Source organism: Harpia harpyja, chromosome 6 (genome assembly GCF_026419915.1).
Source record: "Harpia harpyja isolate bHarHar1 chromosome 6, bHarHar1 primary haplotype, whole genome shotgun sequence".
NCBI lineage: Eukaryota > Metazoa > Chordata > Aves > Accipitriformes > Accipitridae > Harpia > Harpia harpyja.
Genome location: NC_068945.1, coordinates 29,846,918 through 29,872,212, shown reverse-complemented (window position 1 = coordinate 29,872,212; position 25,295 = coordinate 29,846,918). Strand labels below are relative to the sequence as shown.

General features: G+C 47.9%; 1 protein-coding gene across 4 annotated transcripts in view; it reads left to right on the top strand.

Moving 5' to 3' along the window:
* The first annotated feature begins 246 nt into the window (after nucleotides 1-246).
* TCF20 (transcription factor 20) overlaps nucleotides 247-25,295 on the top strand; it is a 133,906-nt gene continuing 108,857 nt past the window's right edge. For 2 of the 4 annotated variants that reach the window (XR_008235752.1, XM_052790637.1), the window contains exons 1-3: nucleotides 247-661; nucleotides 13,389-13,499; nucleotides 15,417-15,474. Coding sequence is in view for 1 of the 4 variants with exons in the window: in XM_052790637.1 (XP_052646597.1) it covers nucleotides 13,432-13,499; nucleotides 15,417-15,474 (126 nt within the window). In the remaining 3 variants the exon portion in view is untranslated. Of the gene's footprint in view, nucleotides 662-13,388; nucleotides 13,500-15,416; nucleotides 15,475-25,295 lie in introns of those variants that run through there. The other 2 variants (XM_052790640.1, XM_052790639.1) reach the window with 2 other exon arrangements.

Here is a 25,295-nt window from a genome sequence, read left to right as displayed (position 1 = left end):
CTGCTGCCCCGCAACACCCTCCCCAGCCGTGAGGCGGCCGCTCCTCCGGGAAAGCCGCCGCCCGCCCCGGGGCCCACCGCGGCTCCCTCCCCCGCCGCAGCGGGGCCTTCCCGCCCCGGAGCGGGGCCTGCCGGGCCGGGGCAGAGGCCGATCCCAGCGACGCCTGGTGGGAGGGCGGGCCCGCGGCGCCGCCTCCGCTCAGGAAACGGGGCCGAGAGCGGGAGCCGGGGGGGGGGACACGCGACGACACACGACGGGGCGCAGCGGCCCGGGGCAGCACCCTCCCCCGCCGCCTCCCCCTCCAGGCAGCGCTGTGAGATGCCAGAGCCCTCCTCCGCGCCCGGCGCTGCCAAGGGAGCCCGCCCCGCCGGCGGCTCCTCCTCCTCCTCCTCCCCCGCCGCCGCTCTGCCAGCAGCCAGTCGGGCCTGAGACCCGCGCCCGGCTGCGGGGCCTGCCCTGAGCGCCGGCGGAGGGCGGGCAGGGGAGAGGGGAGGAAAAAACAGCAAGAGCGAGCTCTGGAGACCGACCCCGCCGCGTCACATGAGCTGACAGGATCCGTACCCGCTCCCCTCGGCGCAACAAAGAATCGGGAGCCCCTCTGCCCGCCGCGGGACGGGACGGGACGGCGCTGCCATGGGACCCTGAGGGCCGGCCTCCACAGGTGAGCAGCGGCCGTTACGGCGGTTGCCCGCCCGCCTCACCTTGCGCGCGAGGGCGCCCCCCCCACCTCGCGGGACGGGCGGGGGGCAGGTGAGGCTGGGGTCTCACCCTGACGGGGACGACCCGCCTCGGCGGTGCGCGGCGGCGTGGGGGAGCGGGGGCGCCCCCCCCCCTTTTGTTCTGAGATGAGTTTTAAAATCTCTTGGGGTTTGTGTGTCGTCGTGCCCCCCCCCCCCCCCCCCCCCCCCCGGCGTGTGCGGCGTTTACTGGCGGTTTTATTTGTTTTTAAGCGGGCCGTAACCCGAGCTCTCCCCGCGCCCCCCGGGAGGGGGACCCGCCGCTCTCCCCGCCTGTGAAGGACAGGCGCCTCCGCGCCGGTGCGCGGGGAGTCTGGCCGCCGGGCCTGCCGGTGGCGGGGGCAGCGGGGCAGTCTCTCTGGGGCTGCCGACAGCGGGGGGAGGCGCTGATGCTTCCCGCAGGCTGCAGCTCATCCCCTCGCGTGGGTATCTGTCCGGCTGTCCGTGTGGAGCCGTCGTTCATCTCCAGTTCTTTCATGTTATTTTCTTTTTATGGCGAACACGCAGTTAACGCCTGCAGTTTTGTGCATTGCTTTCCCCCCTCCTTCCCCTCCCTTCGCCCATCTTGCCGCACCCCCCCCGCCACTTATGGACCAACACATCGTGACCTTTCTGGCTGTTAAGAAGAATATTAAGGTGATCTTTATTTTTGCTAAGGCACCATCCCGCTTACGAGCTGCCTTTCCTAAGCTAGATTACTGCTGGCGGTGGTAGGCAGCCCCTTGCCCACCCGGGACTTGCCCACCAGGACCGTGACTGGAAGTTGTTGACAGCGCAGGGGTGCACACACGTGCCACATGCTCCTCGAGCGAGCAGCCTCGCAGCCACCGAGGTTTACAGCTGGAAACTCCTGGTGAGAGCCCAGGCAGTGGCATGGCGAGACCTGCTGCCGGGTGAAAAATACCCTAGCGAGGCTGGCATCTGAAGCCTCTTCTTGTTTGGGAAGCGCTCTCCCTCATCTTAGCTGTGTGCAGGTGCTGAGAGTGTGGTGCTGGGAGGGTCACTGGGGGTGTAGAGGTCAGGAGAAGTTTGTGGGTAGGAGAAGGGGGTCCTGGGGAGGTGAGCTGGGGGTGCAGGAGGGGCTTGCAGGGAGCTGGGGTGGCATGGGGAAAGGCAGGGAAGAGCAGGCAAGGGGAGAGCATGAGCAATGGGAACAGGGGGCTGTGGACAGCCTGGGAAGGGGGCTTGGCCCCGCGAGTGCTCTTCCCTCTTTATGTGTACAGCGTGGTGCAATGCTGCTGAAGGGAACAGTTCTATGTGTAAGCCGTTTTGGGTTTTTTTTTCTTTTTTTTTTTAATTTTATTTTTGGCCTGCAACCCCCTCTGCTCTGATCTGAAAATAATGTGCTCCTAGGCACGGCTAGCATCTTCCTTCATAAGCCAGGCAGCCGCCTGGCTTGAGTCTTAACGCAGGCGCCCGTTAACCCTGGCTCTGTCCAACTGGGAGTGTCCCTGGGAAGGAGTCTTCCACTGCGCGATTATCTTGGCTTGTGGGGACAGAGAAGAAACCACAGTTCCCTTTCAGAGGGAGGTGCTAGGCTGGCCTTGATAATTGTGTTAAATCTCTTCTCTGAGTCAAAACTAAACATAAGTAAAGCTACGAGGTGAGGAGAAACAAGCCACCTGCTGCCCGCTGGGTGCCCGGTGCCTGTGAGGGCAGAAACAGCCCCGGTGAAGCCATTTGTGTTCAGGTGGCAGGGCAGGTCTGTGGTTCAAGCAGTAGGAAACCAATTGCATGCTAGGGAAGGCAGTGGGGAGAGGGGAAGCCAAGGGTGTGTAGCACCTTCCAGTGCAGCTAATGTGTCCCGAGACGTTGCACAGCTCCTCTCGCTGCAGGCTTTGGAAGGAAAGGGGGTGCATGAGCAAGGAGTTTGGGCAGATGCTGCTGTCAGCCTCAGCTGTTCAAAGACTACGAGTTAGTCCAGTCGTGCTGCCCCCACCTCAGTGTTTTTAAGGAGTGGTGTTGGGGTCCTTGCTGGCATCCTTCAGGGTGAACCAGATTTGCAAGTTTATGCATATCTTTGTGCAGACTTGGACCTGGAGTTTATTTTTAATGAAACTCACAAATCTTATGTAGTGTGACTTCAGTTAAAGCAGCAAATGCTCCAAACCCAGGCAAAACTGTGAAAGCAGGCAATACTGATTTTAATTGCTCGTTTTTCCCCAACCTCTTATTTTCACAAGATTCCTGTCCCGACTCCCCTCCCTTTGCGGGTGTTTCTTCGTCATGGTGGGGAACAGAAAGGAATTTGTGAATAGCCAGCTCAACTTCGGCTTATTAGGGCTGAGAATGCGACTGGTTTTTAATGTAACCAGCTCTGTCACAAGGGCCTGGACTGGGACCCTGACAGTTTGTTTCGTGTGGGTCATTAGCTGCCATGGAAGACTAATGACTATGGCTGACAACTTGTGTCCTCACAAAATAGGAGAAAAGGTTGGCTTTTCCGCTAGAGTGGATGGGAGGTTTGAAATGAAAGTTAGTTCATCTGTCCCTTCCCTTAAAAAAATGTACAGCACATTTTTGAAACTGAGTCATCAGGTAAAAGTTATTTCAAGTATTTTTAGGCTATTATGAATTCGATGCACTTTGGCCACATGCTCACTGGAAATTGTAAGAGAGTCTTGCTCAGATTTGCCCTGGCTGGGCTTGAAAAGGTGATGAGAGAGTTGCCTTGCTGCGGCCCTTTTAGATCCGGGCAGAGCAGAAGTGTCTTAAAAGCGTCGTGACAACTGCTGTACAATACCCTCTCTGCAGAGATCGTATAGGAGCGACTTACAACTATCCAGCCCCATCTTTCTGGGCAGCCTTTGCTGACAGGGGTAAGCAGGTGAGGTTGGAAGCAGGAAGGGGTGGAATATTTTGATGCCCTGTGCTCTGGACAAACTGGGAAGGGGGCATGCAAGGCTCGCTCTCGTCCATCAGCCAAGTTTGTGCCCAAGACCGTGTTGCCTCCTGCTGGCAGACCAGTGTTACCTTTTGACTCTCTCTGAGCTGTGCTTCTGGAGAGACGTAGCACAGGATCGGATACGTGGTGTGCGGAGGGCAAATTCCCTCCAAAGTCACTTTGTCATGGAAGTCATAACAGGGATGCACAGATTCAGGAATGATTATTAGTGTCTGATGACCTGGCCAGGATTGTGAAATGACGCTGAGTAAGAGATAAAAGGTTTTATATCCCATAAACTTGGTTCTCACTTCAGGGTAAACCGCAAGGCTTTTCACATTTGAAAATATGCGAGTTTGACGGCTCTCTGGTAACTGCAAATAGCTGTAAACGTTAATCACTTGAAACAAGTCCTTAAAAATAAGAACAGACACAGATGCAGGCTATAGGCAGGAAACTGAAAGAAGAGCTAATTGCTATTTTTTTTTGGTATATTTTTTAAATCACATTTAAGCCTGCATATATGATTCTGCGAGTGACCCAGCAGCTCAAGCAGTTTATTCATTTATTTAAAACAGCTTTGTAGTTCACCTTGAAAACCACTTCCTGCCATATGGTTATATTATTTCCCCGTGCCACGTTTTTTGCTAATTATCAAGACCATTTGCTTTAAAATAGGTGTTTTTAATTTCACAGCCTTGTCTGCCTCTCCTGCTTGATCCTGCCCTGGAGTCAAGAGGCTGTGTCTGTTCATTCTCCATGGCAACAGGCTGTGATTTACTTGTTTCAATTTAATTAAAAAGCAGCTATCAAATTCTAGGCATCTTATATGTTCCTTATATTAGAAAAATATCAGTGGATCAGTCTCCACAACAGATCTACCAACCTCAAAAATAAAATTCTCTGCCTGAGCCACTGGTTTCTTTCCCAGTCCATCCCTTTTGGAAGAGTTTAGGAGAGGGGGGAGTGCTGTGGCTTGTCCTCAGGTTGGAGCGGATGGGGGCCTCTGGACTGGGGTCATGGTAGGAGTCGAGTTCTGGACTCCTGTAGTGTTGCTAGTAACATCGGGCTGCCAGTTTAAACTGCAGGACTACCTGTTCAAGCCCATTAGGTCGCCTCTCTCCTCCTGCTGTTGTGCAGCTGTTGGGAGGTTTGGGGGCTTGATGGGTTGGCATGAACACCCCAGACCTTGCCTGGAAAGGAGGGCGTGGGTTGTGTGCTCTGTGCATGGACTCCAGCTTGCTCAGGCAGGTGCTTTCTGCAGCAGCTACATCTGCTGAGCCATTTTCGGGGCTAGTGCGAGGTTGTGATACCATTGCAGGCTTGGGTGAAAAGGGCACAAGTATCAGTGGGCACAAACATCTGTACTTGCTGCAGTGAAAATGCAGAAAATGGCAGTTCTGCTAGAAATGTTAACTATGTTTATCAGCTCTCCCCACGTGAGAGATTTTACAAGTCCAAATCCTTTGTGTTGTGTTTGGTTTTTTGGTCCATCTTGAAGCCTATCTGTTTTTTGATGCGTGCATGGTACGGCTTTTGGTTTTAAGCTGGTCATAGCACAGAAGCCCACAACGCCCTGTTGGTTTAAGCATGCCTGGTATTTCTATGCAGGCTAGAAATGAAGGCCTTAATCCTACATTAGTTTTCCAAGCGCTGTGGTTGTACAAATACTAGTTTGTGTTAGTCAGGGATAAGGAAATGTACGGGCAATGACAGGCAGTTGTTGACTAAAGAGGGGATGGTGTCGGGAAAGGACCTTGGGGATGGATAGAGGAGTGTGGTGAATTTACTAACCTACAGGTGTTAGGTTTAGTAGTAAATGGACAGAGTGGAACCAGTGTAATTAAGGACTGCCAAAATTAATGCTCCTTTTTGTCTTTAACACCAACACCCCAATTCTTAATAGGATTATTTTCCCTTGAAGGGACTTTTCAGATGACTCAGCCTTTGGATTACCTGTGTGCCGGTGGTGTTTTCTTCTGAGGAGAAGCTGGGCCTGCTGAGTTGTATAACTAGACTCGGGTGCTATTTCTGAGCTCTGCTAATGTGTGAAAGAAGAAAAGTTGGCCGTGCGTTTTTATTAAGTCTTAAGGAGTGGTTATCATCAGAAGAGTGCCTGCACAAAACGGCACTTTTTTTTTTTTTTTTTCCTTTAGTGTTGCTACTCCTGGTGCTTTTTCAAAGTCACTGCTGGCGATTTTAACAGACGTAGGTTCTTGCTCCTCCTAGCCCTGCCAAAGCCTGCAAGGCTATGGCAGAAAACGTTGGACTCTCTCCTGGCTTGCTTATCTTCATCGATTAAAGTTATGTACAGAGTTTCTAGCTGCAGATTCCTGGCGATCATGCACCAACTGGGAAGACCCTCATTGAGTCCCTGAGGTTAGCAGTTAAGCATGTGTTTACTGGTAAAGTGAGCATGTTTGGTCTATGGGATGCTGAGCAGTAAATCTGAAATCTCATGATGTTGTTCCTAGTAAAAACAGAATAAAACCAAGCAGAACCTCAAAGCAAGCTTTTGTTTGCTACTGTATTTAAGCAGATAAATTAAAGGAATTTATATCCCAACTGGTAACATCCTTAATTCTTTATTACTAGTTTTACTAGAGTACAGACATGATCCGTATTCTTTAAGAGTTCATCTGTTCCTCTTGCTTATCCAGCTTTGAAGTAGACCTAGCTGATATTAATTTCTGTATAGCCTGTAACCTCATCTATAAAATGAAGGGAATACTTCATACAGGCAGCTGTGAAGTTACATTTATTGTCTGTAAATTGCTTTTAGTAATTGAGCAGAGGAGGTGGAGAGGAATAAAGACAGTGGAGTAATATGGGCTTGTTTTTTTTTTTTTAATCGAAAAGAACTGCATTATTTTTGTTCATCTGATGATGTAGAAGCTGATGGGGAAAGAAAAATGCTTTATCAAGAGCACCCTGAAACTAATTATTAAGTTTGTAATGAAAACAGAGATTTCTGAGCATAGTGATGAAGGCAGCCATCTTGTTTGATAATAACAGAGTCCAGTTTAGAAATAGGCACAATTATTGTTGGAAGTCCTGCAGTACCTCTCATATTTCTGTCTGGTTTGGGTCTGCTCAATTCTAGTGTCGTTCTTTACGTACATGGTTGCCTTCATCATCCAGTTCAGAAATGCTATTGGTAGGTAGAGCTTAATAATAGGTAAAACTCCCTGTTTTAAGATTATTAGCAAACACCTCTATTGCAGGCTTTTCAGGTAGGCCCCTTGTTTTGTGCTGACCGGTATACTTGTTGGGTGAAACCGCAGTTTAACGTGGGTAAGGATGGATTTTCTTGCTGTGGCTGAACCAATCTAACCACTTGTTCCTTGTAAGAGGGGTGGTCATGCCTTGCTCGTGGCTCTGTGGCTGTATTCCTTGCCTTGTGCCCACTCTGGTGCTAAACAGATCCAGCTTGTTCAGCTTTTGGAAAGCTGACTTCCCCCAAAATATAAAAAAATGAATAGTTTTCTTCTGGGACAGAGCGCTGAACCTGCTCACCAGGTTCAGGCTAGCATCAGAGCTGCCGTGCAGGAGGGGCGAGATTTGTTTTGCCAGCAGTGAGAGGTAGGGAATGAAAGAAAGGTGGAAATGGGGCCCCCCTTTTTTGGCAGCAGTGAACTATTAGCCTGGTTTAGCTGTAATGTGAAACCTCGCCCTCAGCCTTCATTTTCAGGTCCCTCCCTTCCCCTCTGCTCCTCTCATTCCTTCTCCTGGATATACTTGTGTGCCTCCAGATGCTGACTCCATTCCCAAGCAGTATTTTCAAAATGGGAAAAAGAGGGAAAATGTTGAGTTTCACTGCCGCTGCAGTAAGAGACGTACTGTAGTTCCTGAGAGCCCATTGCTAACAGCCCATTGCTATGAGCCTAAGAATTATTATTATGCTCATATATTATTTTTAAAGGGCTCAAAAAAAAAAAAGTAGCCATAACCCTCCCCTATGAGAGGGCTAAAGGAGACTGCCTGAGGCGATAGCTGTATGCTGGGTTTGTGAAAGAGCTTCCCCAAACGTGGTGATGGTGGCCTTTTGGACTGAGGCCTTGGACTTGGTGGGACCAGGTGGTCCCTGCGGCCTCAGATAAATGGCAAGAGCAGGGAAACATCCGGAGAATTTTCTGCACATGGTGAGCCAGGCCTGAAGCTGACTGCCACAGCACTAAGAGGAAGTCTCTCCATCTCTGAACTGTGACTTGCAGTTGTTCCAGGTACTCCTGCCTAACTAATTTTCAGGCACCAGCAGAAATTGGGAAGGCTTTGTGGGACACTGCTGTGGTATTGCAGAATAGTGCCGTCTTGCTCCAGACATCCGATGAAGCCAGGCATGTGCTGAAGCTCAGACTCCGTGGGAACTGGCAAAGACGAACTTTGCTTCTGCTGACCAGAGTGAAGAGCATTTCTGCCTTGGCTTTGCCGTTGATGGATCGGTGTATCTGCATTAGCCCTTGCTGACTGTGGGAAAGGGGGGATGTGCCACCTAATGAGATGCATGCCCAATTGTCTACTTAGCAGGGGCATGGTGCAGGTCAGAGTGTGCATTTGGGAGACTAGATGGAGGTGTCTGTTGGCCTACAGTGATTGCTTTATGGTTAACGGAGCAGATGCTGTGTCTGTCTGGTGAATTTTATACAGCATGAAGGTGAAGATGATGTCAGTGAAGAGTAGTGTGCCAGAGGCAGCAGGATGCAGTGAGCCTATGCATGTGTGGACCAACTGAGGGCTGTACCTGGCGGGAGGGGCAGGTTGCAATTGGTGTGCTGCACAAATTAGAAATGTTTGTGCAGCCATTTTCAAATAAGGAAAGTAGTAGGGAGGGATGAGGGAATTTGCTCCAACTTGAGAGTTGTTAGAGATTTGTTTCATACTGTACTGCAGTTGGTTGGGTTTTTTTTAAGCATTTAAGCCTAAATTCCTCTCGTTGGTATATGAAGACATTATGGCAAGAGAAAGATTATTGTAGGATTGTGTTGCTTTGCATGGTAAGATTATACACTGGGTGGCTGTTAGAGTGGATTTGTGTTCCATGGATGGAGTGAATAAAGGAAAGAACCGGTGTATTGATATTAAATAATGGTGCCACTGGATATGCTGAGCACAAAGCGTCTTTGTTTTCAAGGATATGTTTTTTTAAAAATCTGACACACTTATAAGCCAGCTGCAGTATTTTTTTTTTTAAAGACACATTTGTAAGAGAGGGGGCAATATAGAAAATGCTGTAAGTAATCTCATTGAGAAGTATGTTTTTCTTCCATCCCTTTGCACATGTGTGCAGCCTCTGGGGAAGATGTTACTGAAGGAGCTGGATAATCGGGGTCTTCTCCAGAGCTGCCATTGTTCTGATTGATGTAGTGGGTATTAGCTGGGGGATGTGTACAGATGCAGGGGCTGTCTGGGGTTTCATCTCTGCAGTTTCCCTTTTTTTCACTCCTGGGTAGAGATATGTATCCTAGCACTTTTGTCTTCCACCTACATCTCTTTCTCATCTCCTGTAAATACTTGCTGATTTTTTTTTTGTTGTTCTTCTGGCAAATCTTCAATTGTGCTTGTAATGGGTGACTCTCCTCCTGCGCTGCTTAACCTGGCTCATGATGATGGGTGTTCCTGTAAGCCAGCCTTTCCTGGATCTCTTCGCTGAATTTGCATGCAATCTGCCCAGTCTGGGGCTTTCTCTGCTGTTGTATTGGTCGCTCTAGCGAAGATCCAGGTATTGTAGCTGACTCTAGCAATGTTCCAGCTGCCTCATGGAGTGCAAAGGAATGCAGTGAAAGAAGCAGCCATTCCTGAGCCCTGTTTGTCCTCAGACTGGAAATGCCGTGGGCACATTAGGGTTCCCATGTAGGACTGCAATAATTAAATAGTGCTGGGAGAGAGGGGGGAGGAGAGCGTGTGATGGTCACTTCAAATAGATTAACAAAGAGGGGCTATTACGGTGCCAGCAGAAGACATCCTTCTGTGGAGGTTCCTAGCCAGGAATTATTTAAAAAAGCTGTCCCAGAGAGTGAGAGGCAAGCCTGATAGGTCTGTGCTATAATTAATTGCCCAGATACCACTGGAGGAGTGGTTTGGAGAAGGGAACTCATACGTGAGCTGGGTGTGGTGTAGAGAGGGAAACGGGAATTTCCTGACTTCTGTTTGCAAAGCTCAAGTGTAGAAAGAATTTTAGACATAATAGGTGGAAAGAAGGACTAAAATTAATAGGTAGTTCAAATTTTTTTTTTTTCTCCCCACTGTGTGCTCCTGGCTAGTGTTAGTTGAACATCAGTTGAAGCAGTACAGAGCATGCTTGGGAACTGGAGACATTAAGCAGAAAGAGAGAGTGAATCTGATTAGCTCTGCTTTTTGTGCATTAAGCAGAAAGACAGGCTGAAATGTGATTGCAAACAGATAATAGCAGCAGGCTCCTGAGGCACCACCACGACCCAGCATATGGGGTGATGGATCTAACCATGCCATAGAACTGTTTCTTGTAATAGAAGCCGCTTGTTTTTATGTTGCGGTTTCTGTTGTACTTTCTAATTATCCTATTCATCGCTGTCTGCCATTTTGAGCCTGGCCACACGGGATGGCTCAGCCCACTGGAATGTGTGCCCTGTTGAGCACTTCTGCCCTGAATAGTAACCGTAGCTCTGGTAGCCAAACGGTGGGAGGGAAGAGGTGCCAAGGCTGGAGAGTCCTAGCTATTTTCCCCCTTATTTCCAAGAATAATGGAAGTAACAGCTGCTGCTTTTGCCATGCTGGGAAAGATGAGTGCTGATGTTGTGTGTAAAGCCCTTAACTTCACTCTGAAAGTGCAAGTATTGGGGTTTGTTGGGAGAAGGTTCCTAGTGACCTGAAAAAAGGGGCATCTATCAGTACTACTTATAAATAATAAATAAAAGCTGGCTTTGCTACACCAGCCACTTTCTCAGCACAGTAGCAGAGATCCTGGAGCCATTTCCAGTCTGTGGCCTCTCCTCTACACAGAGCAAATGCAGCAGAGAAGACAGGCTGGCAGAGGCTCAGCCATTGCAGGCTGGAATTGGCACTGCTGATAGAGCATCCAACATCCCTGTGTGCTGCTGGGGGAGTTTTCTGTGTTGATGAGGTGGCCCCTTCCCCAAAACAACCTGCTTGCCCTTCTCTCCACCCGAGGCTTTCATTGGTGGAAAGCTTAAAGAAACATTTCCAAAACTGGTGTGGATTGGGGGAATGCAAAGAGAGTGGGAAGAGCAGAGCTCTACTTAAAATGTCTGAACAAAGCATAGTAGTAAGAAGCTCATGCGCGCACGCGCGCGCGTGTGTATATGTGTTTTAAGGCCAGAAGGGGTGGGTCAGACTAGTATTTCTGTGACCTTTTCTCAACTGTGTCTTGCCTTTCCTGCCTGCTGCCTCTTCTTGCTTGTCAGGGGACTTCCACTTCCTTCCCGCTGACCTGCAGGGCTGCAGGCAGCCTCCCTGCCCTTGTGGCAGCTCCCAGCTCTGGCTCCGAGCCCAAGCTGATAATCCTGACAGATTTTACTGGCTTGTGCTCTGCTCTGTGCCTTGCTGTAGGGGAGACAGTGAGTGAGGTTGTGGTGTGCATGACTTTCAGCATCATGCTGGCCCTGGGATTCCACCTGGTGGCATCCGTGTGAAACCCAAACCTCGTAATAAGCACCGGCTGAGCCTCTGGTAGAGCCTGGCTTTGCTCAGCGAGGCCTCTTGCTTCCCTACCTGCAGGTGGCTGGCTAGCACAGATGTTGTCCAAACACACCTTCTAATTGTCTCTGGCTGTCCAGATGATTGCCAGTGGTATGGGGTTCGGGTGGAAGTAGGAGGTGTTGATAGCCAGGAAAGCAAAAATTCATCAGGTACCAGAGAGGGTAATGAAGATCTTCTCTCGCCACTCTCCCCATGCATCAAAGCACACTTAAAAAAACCAGAGCGTTCATCTTTGACCCCCATTAATGACTGGCTTGGTCTGTGTAAGAGTTTTATGAGTCTGCTGCTGCTCCCACAGAGTTTAATTATTTAGAGTATGAGGTGGAGGTTTGTGCTTTCACTGCTGATGGTCCAGGGTTCAGGCCCTCCTGATGGGCCGGGGGGGACTGGTTACAAAGGCAGTCTGGCTGGATATGCAACCACTTGCTCTGAGGAGCCGAAGGGAGGCATGAGCTGCAGCTGTGCAGTCCTTGTCAGGGCTGGGAACATATCCTCTTCTCATTGTGCGAGGTCCACGTGACTGTGTCATGTTGAATTCAAGGTCTGTGTCCTTATCTTCAGGGTACTTCGTGGTCCGGACCTGAGATACCTTAAATGACTACCTGAAGCTGCCAGGTGGGCATGCTTGTGGCAGGCCCTTCTTGTTGCTGAGCCCCTCAGTCAATAGTAGAGGCTTTAGGCGCTGGTGTAAGACTCTGGCAGCAATATCTGGTTTATCAGCCCTAGGCTACAGGCTCTTCCCGTTCCCTGCGGTGGTATGCCTTCGCCTGCCTTCTTGCTGCTAACAGCCCCCTCCTGTTTCCCCCAGCTCCTGCTCCACACTGTAGCAACCACCTTTCCTACTGTAAGATCCCACCTTCAGCCTGCTGCTTCCTTTCCTTTGCAGTACGTCAGCTTGTTCTTGCCTTCCCTACTTTTCCACATCCAGGTTTTCTCTGCTGTTAATACTCCCAAGACTTTGGAACACAGAACAGATGTAAGAAACAACCAGGTGACTGACTGATGTGCTCGGAGACCATTGTGCAGCTCGTGTTCCCAAACAGGCAGCTGGCCAGCTAGACCAGGAGTGTTTCCCTGCTGTCCTGCTGACCATTCAGCCAGGTTTACACTTCTAGTGGGAAGGTGCCTGGCTCCAGGTCGGTTGATGGGGATGTGGGCCGGTCTGATGCATCAGCTGGCCAGCTGGAAGGGTCACACTGATGATGCTCGTGTTCTGGCAGCTAGTGGAACGGGTAAATTCCCCTTGGGATTGTGCTGCCTCTTACATTGGTGGGTCCTGAGGGCTTGCAGTGCTTATCAGTGCTGAAATGAAACAGCGGCAACTGTTTGGTGCAAGACTAAGTGGAGGCTTGTTTCAGAGCAGAATTGGTTGATATTGGTGGATCTGGGTTTGGGTGACAGCAAAATAAATTTATGGGTGGACTGGGAAGCCTTGTTTAATGTGGAAGGTTCACACTACGTTTCTCGTACCATGCCCGTCAATAATGAAAATGCCTATCACAGCAGACACCAAGCTAGCGGGTTGCCTGGTGTGTTGCTGCTTCTGAAGGTTGAGCTTGTTGTGCATGCTGAGGCTCACTTCAGTACTCTGCCTGCTGCCATTTCTTACCCCCTGAGCTCAGGGACCACTTGAACCTTCACCTTCTCGCATCTGCTCTCCTGCCATCTCCTCGTACGTGCCTGATCTCCTGTTTTCTGCTGTAGCAAGGGCCTATGCAGGCTTTTGGTTGCATGCCAATGGGCTCTTCGTGCTATCCCTATTTACCCTGGTTTATCTCTTCCCACTCCTTTCACTATTCCTATTTCATTTCCTTTGGTATGGGACTAACGTTCCAGGTTGTGTTGGGAGACTGCATTGAGCTGAGATGGCAGAAAGAGGGTGGAGGGGAGGAAGGGGCTTATACTGGTAGATGTGAGTTTCTGCCATCAACTCAGTCTTTAATCTGTTGATTATTATGGACCTAGCTAAATCAGGTGGATTTGCTAGACAAATGCCAGATGCTCTGTGTCCTTCCTACCTCCATATTCTACTCTGTTTTTCCATTTTTTCTTTTTTTCCTGAAAATTAATAGGATTCTGCCCATTGATGATTAAAACATCGCCTGGAGTTTTGGAATGGATCAGATGCGTCAATCAAATGTTACCACATTGCACCCAAAGAGAGGAATGCCATCCAGCTGGGGGTAGGGTCTTTTTTTTCTTTGCACCCATCAGTGTCTAGAGTTATTGGAAACCTTTCTGGGTTTTTAAATGCAAGAATATTTAATAGAAAGTACTAGTTTTCAAAATTAATTACTTTATTGTGTGAAAAATTGACTGCTTGCTTTTTTTTTTATTGGTATGGAGCAATGTTGTGTGTCTTTATATTCAAAATGTTATTAATAATCTTGAGGCTTTGAAGGGCTGTGGTAAAGAAAACATTTCAGTAACTACTTCAAATATTTTGGGAGGGAAATTTTGTGTTTTAAATGAAAAGTAAATATATTCTGATTACTAAGAAAGATGAAAAGAATTTAACTTTTTTCACAAATGTCAAAGTTCAGGTCATTTGTACCAGTTCTAGAAATTAATGTAAAACAGACTAATACCTGTGCATAAACTGTTCCCCTTGCAACAGAGGAAAGGAAGCGAATAGATCAGTAAGAAGCCCCATCTCTTTGTGTGCTGCTTATGGGTATGTGGCTACTGTGGCAGCAGGTGTAGCATGAGACTTGGAGTGAAATAAAAGGTCAGGGAGAATGTGAATCCGGAGCCTCACATGGGCTTAAAGCACAGGTTGCAGCCAGAGTGGCAAACTGAAGTGGCTTTTTGGCTCCCTTCCACTTGCTAGTGCATGGCTACCCATTATCTTCTCGCTGGTATGCCACTTGGCTGTTTCAGCAGAGAGGCTGCAGAGACAAAACACTTATCTGGCTCTCAGAAGTGGGATGGACTTTCCAGGTCGGGCATGAGAAGATGCGTGTTAGGGTTTGTGTCCGGAAGTAATGCTGTTCCAGTGTTGCTCACTTGAAATCCAAAGCTCCTTATGCTTCGCTTTGATTTCCTGTTCTTGTTAAAATTGCTTTTGCTTTAGAAATGAAGGGTCTTAAGGCTGAGGGGTTTGACAGAGCGTGCTGCAGAATGATTCTTTCTCCTCAGCGTGCAAGTTTCCTGAATGAATGATTTTGAAGTAAAGTAATATTTCCCTGCAGAGCCTGCCTCTGTTAAGTCTTTAGGCTGTCACAGCAACAGCGAGACTACTAGTGCAATATTAATAATTTATGTGTGTCCCTCATTTTGGACCTTTGTCAGTCATTTCAGCCTCAGCAGGCTGGGAGAGATGAGAAAAGCACGTATAGGTTTTGCTGCTGTTTTCTCTGCATATCTTCTCAGGGTAGGCAAAGGATTTTGGTCTCCAGAGAATGTCTATCTGGAACCTTTTAGCAGTGCTAAATTTGCAGAAATAATACCAGAAAATAGCATAATGGTGTCTCATTTCAGTCATCTCTGCATAGGGTTGTACTGCTTTCATTGGACGTCTGCAACAAGTGTGGTTCAGATGTTCGTGAGCTTTGCCTGGTTGCAGTAGGTGAGGGAGAGGTGAACCTTTTATGGGTCCCTCCTGTGGGATGAGCCAAGCCAGGGTTTTGCTGCATGTGTATAATCAGCCCCAAATGTTTCTGTGCTGCTGCAGCTGCCCATAGCTTTCTTCAAAACTGGGCTTCGTGTCCTCGATTCTTTGCCTCACCCTCTTCTAAAATGAGGGAGATGGTCAGGTAGTTTGTGTGTTTCCTGAGTAGGTCTTGCTTGAGGTGAGGAGCAGAAGACTCTGAGCCAAATGAAAATGGGTCTTCAGAAATGAGGCTGATAAGAGGATGTCACAAGAGAATTCAGCTGGTTTAAATACAAAGTGTTAGTGAATTCTGGAGTTAACTGTTGCAGGCTTGTGCTTGGTGTTAGCAATCATCTGAACACCTTCCGGCTTGGCTGTCTGCTAGGTAGTTGTCCTTCAAATCCTGTTGGAAGCATGGCACTGCGTTTTGGGGAGTTTTGAAGGGCCACTGGTGTAGCAGCGAGCATGAACCTAGTCGACGTGTCTCAGTGAATCTGTGTTCTTGCAGGTGGGTACTGAACAGTTTGAGTCACATTGGCCTACTTCGAGCGGTATTTAGCAAGCAGGTAAGTAGTTTGTGGGAAGTTGAAGAGTTAGCTCCCATCTGTTGCTGGTGGTCCAAAGTGGTTGATTCACTCCAGGCAATGGGGAACCCACAGGTTCTGTGCTGCTGGGTCATGGATGGATGGGACTGTCTAGGAGAGGAGAATGTTCTGCAAAGAATTTAATCTGTATCTCAAGCCTGGAATAGCTTTATTGAGGAAGGACATATTTCTAGAATAATTGTTGGGGGAAAACTAATGTTTCTTTAAAACTGGATTACATTGTTTCAAATTCTAGTTTTGAACATCTTGGCTTGGAAAAAAGTTTGCCTCAAAAATTGCTGTGTGCGTGCAGAAAGATTAACGGATAAGAAGGAACTTGATCTAATTGTTTTGTGTTGCACTCATTAAAAGATCTTTTCATTTGAGACTGAATTTTTTGCCACGGTTTGTACCTTTGTAGTTCAAACATACTCTCCTCCTGGATTCTCTGTTTTGTTGAGTCTCCCTGAGAGCTTGTATGTACAGTTTGAAGAAAACAAGATGTAACTGAGTTAAGATTTCTTGAACTTAAATTTTAATACTTAAATTGCATAGCCAAATGGCTTGGCTGCTGGTGAATGGTTATAGTTCAGAAAGAAGCTAAGATGCCTTGTTGGACTTCAGATGTCTTGGTTGCAGCAATGAGAATTTTTTTTTTTTTTTTTTTTTTTGACTGATAAGGGGCTAGAGCCTTGCTCCTGGCTCTGCACTTGAGTGCTTCATCTAATATACACATGCGTTTGTAACAAAAGACTTTTTGCAAAGCAGCACTGATTTCTTCTGCAAAACAGAGAGAATTGGGAAGCTGAGTTGGAAGACTCTCTTTCCTTCCCCCACCCCTCTTTACGAGAAGTACTTTAAATAGGGAGCTGTTCAGCAGGTTGCAACCAGAATTCTATAATAAGATCTCTGTTCGCTCTCCCTACTTTTTCACATGCAAAGTTGTGGCTGTAATTTTATGACAGCTGCCCTCTTGGCTGACATGCAGCAGATTGAACTGGGGATCTCCAGAGCTAAAAGTGTGAGCTGCTACTCTGTGAGCTAAAGCTCTATAGCTGGAGGCTGTAATGATCTATATCCTTCATGACTGAGTGTAGAAGGGAGCTGCAAAAAGCACTTGCTGAGTTATGGTGCGTACAGGGTACTCACTGTGTACATGGTTACTTCCCGGGTGTACTGGAAGCTTTCTTTGAGTGGTTTGTGATAATCATACAAACTGTTGTCAACTCATGGGTGCTTTAAAATGACACTCCATTTTGAAGCCTTTCTACCTTAAATAAAATAACTTTACTAGCCTGTTACTCGGGCACAGACGTTTGTTGCTGTATGTGTACGTTGCGCTGAGCATGAGGGACCCTGATGTTACTGAGGTCCTTCAACTCTAATGCAATGTAAGTAATCGTTAACAATACTAAGTGCAATATGAAAAATTCTACAGCACCAGTGATGTTCAGAAAAATGTGCCTTTATGCTTTGTCATTACAATAGGTTTTTTGTAGATGGCACCGTGGGAGCTTTGTAAAAGCGAAGGAAGGAGAAGCTGAAATTGTTGGAATCTCTCCTGTTTCCTAAGGACCAGGAAAACCTGAGCAGTGCCAAAGTTTGTGAGGCTGAGGAAAAATTAAGGGAAGCAGAACCATATGGAGCTTCATGAGTAGTGTCAGCCGTGGGTAGCTTCTGCAACCAGTGTTGTTGGAGAGGGGGAGGTGTGTTATAAGTTGAGACATTAATTTTGAACTTTGTGATGTTCTTAACACCTCCTTCCCCCCACTCCATCCCCAAACAAACCAAACCAAAAAAACCCACCAAAAAGGGAGATAGGTGTCTGCTAGCTTTAAATGGGGCAAAATACGCGTTCCTGTCGATCTGCACAGTTCAAAACCAAACTGATCTTTCCACCATTCTAAAAATATAAAAAAGAAATGTTTAAGGGAGGCAACTAAACATTAAATAAAGTCAAAACTGAGGCAGGCCTTCAGATCTAAAACACTAAGTTAGTACTAGCCCAGCGTGTCAGAAACTTAAACTTGATACCAGATACATTACTAAGAGTGAGATTCTCTGCTGTAAATTAAGATATTTTCTATATATGTTAGGTCATGTCCAATTACACACTTCTGACCATGGTAAATCATGGTTTAGTTAATGCCCTCCACCCTAGTTGCATCCTCCACTGCCTTTCTTTGCATGAATTCATGCACACAGGGTTAGTATAAAGATACCTATAGTATGGCTTAAGAAATTCCTATTTCCTCACCTCCCACCTCATATTCTGTATTGTACCACCACTGTCATCCCATTGGTTGTGCGGGTGCAACCATTGGTAGGACTGTGGTGTGAAATACATCAGTGACCTGATATGGCTCAAAAGCCCCAACCCTCCAAATATGTGAAGCAACCCAGGCTACAGTGATCTAGTCCACAGTGCTGCCTTGCAAGCAGCAGTGTTGGCAGAACTGGGGAGGGGATATTGCAGGAGTGGTGGAGGGAATTTCTTAGGTTGGTGTTACTCCTGAAAGAAGCGTCATGTGGGACTGGCCCCATCAGGCCATCTCACCAGTCCTGGGGCTTGATTCTCTACTGCCAGCCTGTCACTCCTTACAGAGACAGCGGGATGAGGCTTCCCTGCTTCCCGTGGGAGCCTGTTCCACAGCTTAATAGACTTCACGGTCAGGAAACATTTCTTGATTATGCTTTAATCATGGGTGTCAAACTCCTGGTCCCTGGGATGACCTTAGCCTGCATCAATACAAGTGCCTTCCTTGCACGTGCTGCCCACAGCCTGCCCCCCCGCCTCCCCCTTCTCCTCTGGCATTTATTGCAGGCCTGTTTCAGCTGCAGGCTGATGTACCTTGGCTCAAACTCCACTGTCCTTAGCGAGGCTGTTGCAGAAGTACGGAGCTGGGAGTCCACATCAAGGGCCTGAGTTGTGATCTGAGATGGGCTAGTCACTTGGAGTAGGTTTTCAAGAATCCAGGCTGCTGGCAAGTGAGCAGACACAAGCTGAAGCAGCATTCGTGTGCGTCTCTACCTTGGATAGAGCCAAGTCCAAGGAATCTGTTACAGCACAGCTATCCCCTGACCTAATTACGTTGCTGTCAAACTTGGTTGTGCAGGAAAGACTACAGTATATTCCTGCAATCACTTTAAAGCAGGGCTCTCAATTTCTTTTACATGACAGAGTTTGTGCCACCTATGTTGAAACAGCTAGGAAGAGCAACCCAGCCAAGCTGTTCGTCTGCGAGGCTGTGGAAATACCAACCACGAGGCTCTGCGGTGAAACTCTGCGTGCACTGTATCAGTTTGGCAGATGTGGGCAAAGAGTCTGCCCTGCTATCTCTTCAAGGGATGGCCCTCTCCCATGGCTGGTGGCAGTTATTGCCAGGTTGCGGTGGCTGGCTGTGAGAGGATGGATTGGTTTCCTGGCGAGAAGAATGTGCACCCACTGTGTCACAGCCCTGTTATGCAGTATAGTCTGGTTGCACTAGAAGACTTTTTTTTTTTCCCTCTAGCACGTAGCTGTTGTTTTGTACATGTGGACTTCATGTAAGCATTTGCTGTCTTCCAGATCTCTTCTCTTTGTTGCCCCTTGCTGAACTACCTCAGTTCCTTGTATCCCCTTTCCGAGGTAGGATGAGTAGAGCAGGTTTCAGTGCTGCAAGAGGTGAATATATCTTTGACTTGTATCATATCATTATGAAATCAGTGCTATTTTCTGGTCTGTTTCTGGTACAGTCAGACATCTTGCTCACTCTCCTGTCTGCTTCTGTGATACTGGTAGACCTCTGTGTGATGTCCTTTTAAAGAATGGATGTAATTACTCCAGAACTGGAGGGTGTATGAACTGTTTAGATAATGACCCATTAAACTGTTCACAACCGGAATGGTTGTGACACCAGAGATCTGAAGTAGCTTCCTTACTGTTTCTCCTGATCCCCTCCTCTGCACCCAGGGTGGACCCTTCTACATCCCCATCCTGCCTCTGTGTCATCCAGTTCATGTCCCAGCTCCCTTCTGCTCATCACCGCTCTGCCAGGGAGTTATTTCTGTAGTGTCCCTGCACCGTTCCTGCTCTTCACCTGCTGTGGGTTCTCATCCTCCTCCTTGCTCCTCAGAGGTCCTTGTCCACCTTTCATCGGTGCTTTACCATCGTCGGCTCTTCTCCATAGCTCTGCCTTTGCTGACTGTACTGCCTGCTTCACAAGGGAGAGCTTTTTGCTTTCCCCCATTCCCATGGGAGAAATAAAACTTAGTCTCATCTAGAGGTGCATAAAACATGGCCACACTGTCACCAGATTTTTGGTTTTTTATGTCCTGTTTGGCTCAGGAGAAAATCTCTTTCCAGTTAGCCATGCATGAAGTATCCCTCTTCCCATATCTTTGTTTTCATGGGGTGTGCATGCAGCATCTTGGTCTCCTGGGGCTAAGTGCTATGCCTGTTGAATCCGAGGATGTAGTTTTATGAGCATTGTTTTCAGCAGCCCCTGCTGCTGCTGCTCCTGAGCTGCTTGTTCAGCTGTGCCAGTGCAGCTGAACGTACTGCTGTACACTGAACTGGATCAGGGAATTGATCTGGATTAAAGTAGCCAGGGTGGAGAGGAAAGCTGCTTAACCCAGTAATTTGCCCAAAGAAATACTTGAGAAACTACAGTTTAAGGGCACTTTGACTTGACTAATAACCCCCTTGTACAGAAATGTCCTGTTTAAATGTTGAGTTGCTGCCTCCCACCCTTCAAATCCTTCTCCCAAACTAGTAACACCAGCAGCCACCTGCTTCAGGCTTAGAGCAGCTGCTGCAGGTTAAGATGCACTGTGCAGCCGCTCTGGGAAGTGTGGGCCACGCTACCATTTGGAAGGGTTAAGAACCCCCTGGAGTAAAAATGGATGTGTCTCAAAGAGTGTGCAAAATCATCCTCATTGTGCAACATCTTAGAAAAAGCTTCTTGCTTATCTTAATTGCTGGTCTGGTTCTACCCTGAGCCTTATTCCTGAGCAATGTTCCAGGACGTTGCTATGTCACTTAAGTTTCTGGGAAATATAGCATACCTCTGGATGCTGCCTTGAAACTTTGAAAATGCCTGCCCCTGCCCCACTCTGCAGGACACGTTTAACCTGCCCTATCCCTCCCAAACTGCTTGAGCAGGGCCCTGTCTGATGGCTCTGCTCCTGCTCTTCCATTTGGCTTTCACAGACCCTTCCCTGCCTTATCCATTTGTGTGCTCCCAACTTCATGCTGTCCTGGGTTTAATTTTTGTTTAAGATCTTCGTTCCTTTAATGACAGCAGGAACCGAAGGCTGTTCTCTGTGGGGGCTGTGGTGTGCGGCTGTGCTTGAGGTAATGAGACTTGATGAAAACCTCTTGTTACTGTGGCAAGATTTCTTCCTTCTCTGTGTTTAAGAAAAGGGGGGGGGGGGGGGGAAGAAAAAGTGACAGACCCTGCTGGGTATGTTAATATATTTTTAATGGCTTGCATGTGGCTAGCTGAAGACTTATTTGTCCAGCTTGTGAGAAAAGTAGAGCAGCGTGTTATTCTTGTGCACCTTTGACTGAGCTTAGCCAGGAGTTGAAATGGGAGAGAGGGAGGGTTGGGGGGAAATTTCACAGAAATCCTGATGATACAAATGAAATCTGCTAGAGATGGAGGGGGGTTGGCAGGGTGAGGAAGAAGATTGGATCCCAGATACCTCCTCCCCTCCCCCTCCCCAAATCTTCCTCTTTTTCTGGAATATTCCACCGTCTGCAATCATCAAGAGAGCTACTGTCTCAGACTGGTATTTCTACCAGTGGTGAGGGGAGAGATTTTTCTGAAATAATTGCTGTATTTCTGACGAGAAACAAAAGGGTTTACACTACGGTGGCGAGCTGGGGAGGGAGCTGGCGGGGTTGCAGAGGGAGGTGGGGGTGTGTGTGTGTGTGGGGGGGGGCACCTGGCATTTTCCCCTTCCAGCCTTAGCGTGCTAGTTAAGCTGCAGGCAGGATAAGGCTGGTGGTCCAAGCCACCTCCCCGGGGCGATGGGGGTTTTTGCTGCTTTCATGTTCCAAACGCATGCAGAGCACTGCTGGGGCAGCAGGGCTTGGGCAGCTGTGCGTCCTGGGGGTCAGGAGCCTGGTGGCCAGGGCTGTGGTGCGGGGCGGTGGGTCGGAGCAGAGGTGTGCTCAATGGAGCTGCAAGGAGGAACACACACAAGGAGAGTGAGAGCAGCTGGCGAAGAATTAACGCTGCATAGCTCTGGTGAGAGGAGGAGATAGCAAGCGGTGAGGAGCCCTGGCACTGGTGTGTGCTGATTAGATAGAAGAGAGGGGAGAGGATGGCCCTGGTGACACATTGACGGGTTGGCTGGAAGGGTTTATGGTATGGACGGGTATGATGGACTGAGCCCGCCCCCAGCTGGCTCCCGATGCAGGAGAGTTGGGGAGCAGTGGCATCTCTTTTCCATGCTTGCACTCTCATTCTTACAAAATCCCAGTTGAGGGCGATGTGACCCTGGGGCAGGAAGGACAGAAAATCAGGTAGACACTAAACCAGCATTTTCCCTGGTGGCAGCAACTTGTTCCTCAGGAAACAGCTACTGTGCCAGCTCTGTAGTTCCCCTGTATTCAGTGACAAGCTCAGCTCTCTATGTCCACTCACAGGAGGTCTGTCCACTCAGTGGTGAGCGTGCGTGGTTTGGGGGGCCTCCTCCAAGTGAGGAAGACAGTGCATGAGAGGCATCTTCCTGTCAAGGCCATAAAGGCATGCCAGCATCTCCTGAGGCAGGTGCACGGCTGGGGTCACTGTTGGGAGGAGGTTGGGAAGTTGTTTTCTTGAGTCCCTGCCCAGTGCTGGAGTAGCATGCGTCAGAGTTGCCAGTAGCCCTCGCCTGGCTTCTTGTTTCTGTCAAGTGACTGTGGTGCTGCAAGACATCCTGCTGCAGATGGATGCCCCTTCTTCGTGGCAACATCTCTGGGTGTTCCTGAGGCAGAATCCCAGCAGGGTCAAAGCTGTATTTCTGTCTTTTTTGGGGAAAATTAAAAGTTTGACTGTCTATTTAATTTTGGAGCTGAGGAATGGTGCTAGCCTGGCAACTCTAGGGGCATCCTTTGTAGCCTGCCTCTGCCAATGTACCAGATTGCTGACTCCCAGCCAAACTGTCCCCTCTGATTTTTAAGCAGCACAAAAACAGTTTGTGGGAGATTTCTCTGAGGATACTCTAAGTTTCTTCATGTGACAGAAGACTGGAAGCACGTATGGTGAGTTACTGATATCTAACTGAAAGGACAGCAACTTGTTAGCCTGCACTGACCAGATGGCTTGGCTGATCTGACCATACCCTTATTTAGATTTAAATTAACTTTCAGCTGATTTAGTAAAAATTGGTTTAGTAGTGAAGCAGGCAAATCAGGTATACATTTGTGTTCTGTATAAATCTGTCCACACAGGGGTTTAATGCCATTTTACCTGTCTGCTTAAAGTGCTTCAGCTTGCCTCTCCTGTGTGTCCCTGTGCAGGCAAGCCCTAGTTTTCGGTGTGCATCCACTGCTTTCTTAACCCAGTTTTCCAGCTGGGCTGAAGTTGCTGACGGCATCATGAGTTATCCAAGAGCATGAGTGAATGTGAATTGGCACAAAATCAAAACCAGAGACCCACCAGGCTCCCAGTCCTGTAAATTCTGGGTTTTTGAAGCCCTACTTTGCTTGAGTAGCCAACAATAACAGTCAGCTAGTACAGTCATATAGTATTATTCTTACTCAGGCCTATTCCACTGATAGTATGCTTATAACACAATTGTAAGGTTTTTGTTTGTCTCCTTAAGCATGCTTTCTAGTGTCGTGTCCAGATTAGTTCTAAAGATGACCCAAAGGGAATGTTTGTTTTACACTGGGCTTGTACCAATTTATCTCCCCCCTCCACTGTGCCATGATGGATTTAAAAAATGGTACTGTCATCAAGCCTGATGGCTACAATAAAGAGTGATGCGTGCTCTGTGTTTTAATTTTTGGGGGGGCTTAGAGAACTGCTGCTGAGGTATAACGGATGTTTCTGTGAGCTCTAATACTTTAATTGTAGGTAAGAGAGTTTTGAGTCCGCTGGCTGTCTTCAGCTTAAAACAACTGAATAAATACAAGTCTTGGTATAGGCAGTAGCAAAAGCAAGTGAAGACCAACCAGACTTTGATGTGGGCTGGGTAAAACCCCATTCCCTTTTAACATCACAGCTTCCAGTTTCTCACTGTTTTAAGAGGACATCGTTTTCTTGGTCCACTGATTGCCACAGTCTTTCCGCCTAGAAAAAGCTTTCATTGCTAGATGGGGGAGGTAAAGGAAATAGCCAGAATTTTTGTCTTGATGTTCTTTATGTAGCATGTTTTTAAAAATAAAATAACATCCCCAAACTAAACCAAAAAACAAACCACAGCCACACGCACCTGTCTATTTTTAATTTTAAAGGTAATTTAAGATCATATCTAGCAATCTCATGCCACAAGCCACTTGCTGTACCATCCCCTGCTAAGATATATTGCCATAGCCCTGCTTTTCTGTAGGCCCAAGGCTGTGCAATGTGGTTTTCTTGCTTTCTAGTTGTTTACTAAGGCAGAGCTGAAGACACTGATTTGATTTCATAAAAGGAAGCCATTGGGGAGGGTCTTGGAAGACCATGGAGTATCTTGCTGATGTTACATGCGGGTAAAAAGTAGGCATGTTGTTTCTGGGAGGGGAAAGGAGTCTCCTGACCGTGGTGTTTAATTCCCTTATGCAGGAAGGGAAGCACACAAGGCTGGGGGAAGGCAGCTGACATGGGTGCCCATCGGAGTCCAGTGAGGGTGTCCCAGTGGAGTGGCAGTGAGGTTTGTTCATTAATTTAATAATCCTTCACTCCAAGCTTGCCCCTGCACCTCTTCTCTCACTCCTGTTAGCCCTTCCCCCTCCTTGGGAATCTGCAGTCCTGTTGTGGGGAGTAGGGAATTGCAGCCTGTGAACTGCACCCAGCAGCTCGTGGTGGCAGTTGCTGCTGCTGCTAAATCAGCCAGTTGAGCACCTGCTGTCTCCCTGCCAGGGGAACTGAGCAGCCAGCTATTTATTGTTAAAGTGACATTGTCAAAATAAAAATCCTATTTTAAGCAGGGTCTTCCTTGCATTCCTGAATAATGTGCTGGACTATTAAACTAAATGAAATTTAAGAAATCACATTGGTCTCCCATTTGTAGCCAGAGGGGATGGCCTTGAGCATCAGGTATGAATTACCTACACGCCCTGCAACCACAGCTTTGAATCCCAGCAGGCCTGACTTAGCCCTGTGTGCTGAGGTCGATAAATTGACTTCCATGCAGCTTATTATGTGGGGCTCTTTCAGATGTGACCTTATTAAAACCTGGAGTCCTCTCTGGATGTTAACAATCCCGCGGCTGTTTCCCTAAGTATAGGAGAGTGTGTTGCTGCAGTGTCCTTGACAAAATCTCATCCTTCCCCAAAATTTCTGCTGAGAGGGGCACATGCCACTTGTTCACCGAGCCTCGGACATGACTGTAGCATGTTGCTGAGTGAACGGGTTCTTCTGTGAGGGGTATCAAAAGCAGGTATTGGTCTCAGGCTAGTGTAAGGGCTAAGGCTACTAGCAGGGAGGCTCTTCCCTGAATGGGTAGTTGTGTACTACACTTGATTACATTGTATTTTTGGTGAGATTCCTGTTTTTCATTTAAAAAAAAAATTTTAAAAATCCCAGCTCTATCTAGCCAGCTGTTGCATCATTTCATAACCTCAGACTGCTTCCTTCCCTCCTCCTGACCTATCAGTTCGTTTTTGTAGTGCCCTCAGAGTCGCTGCC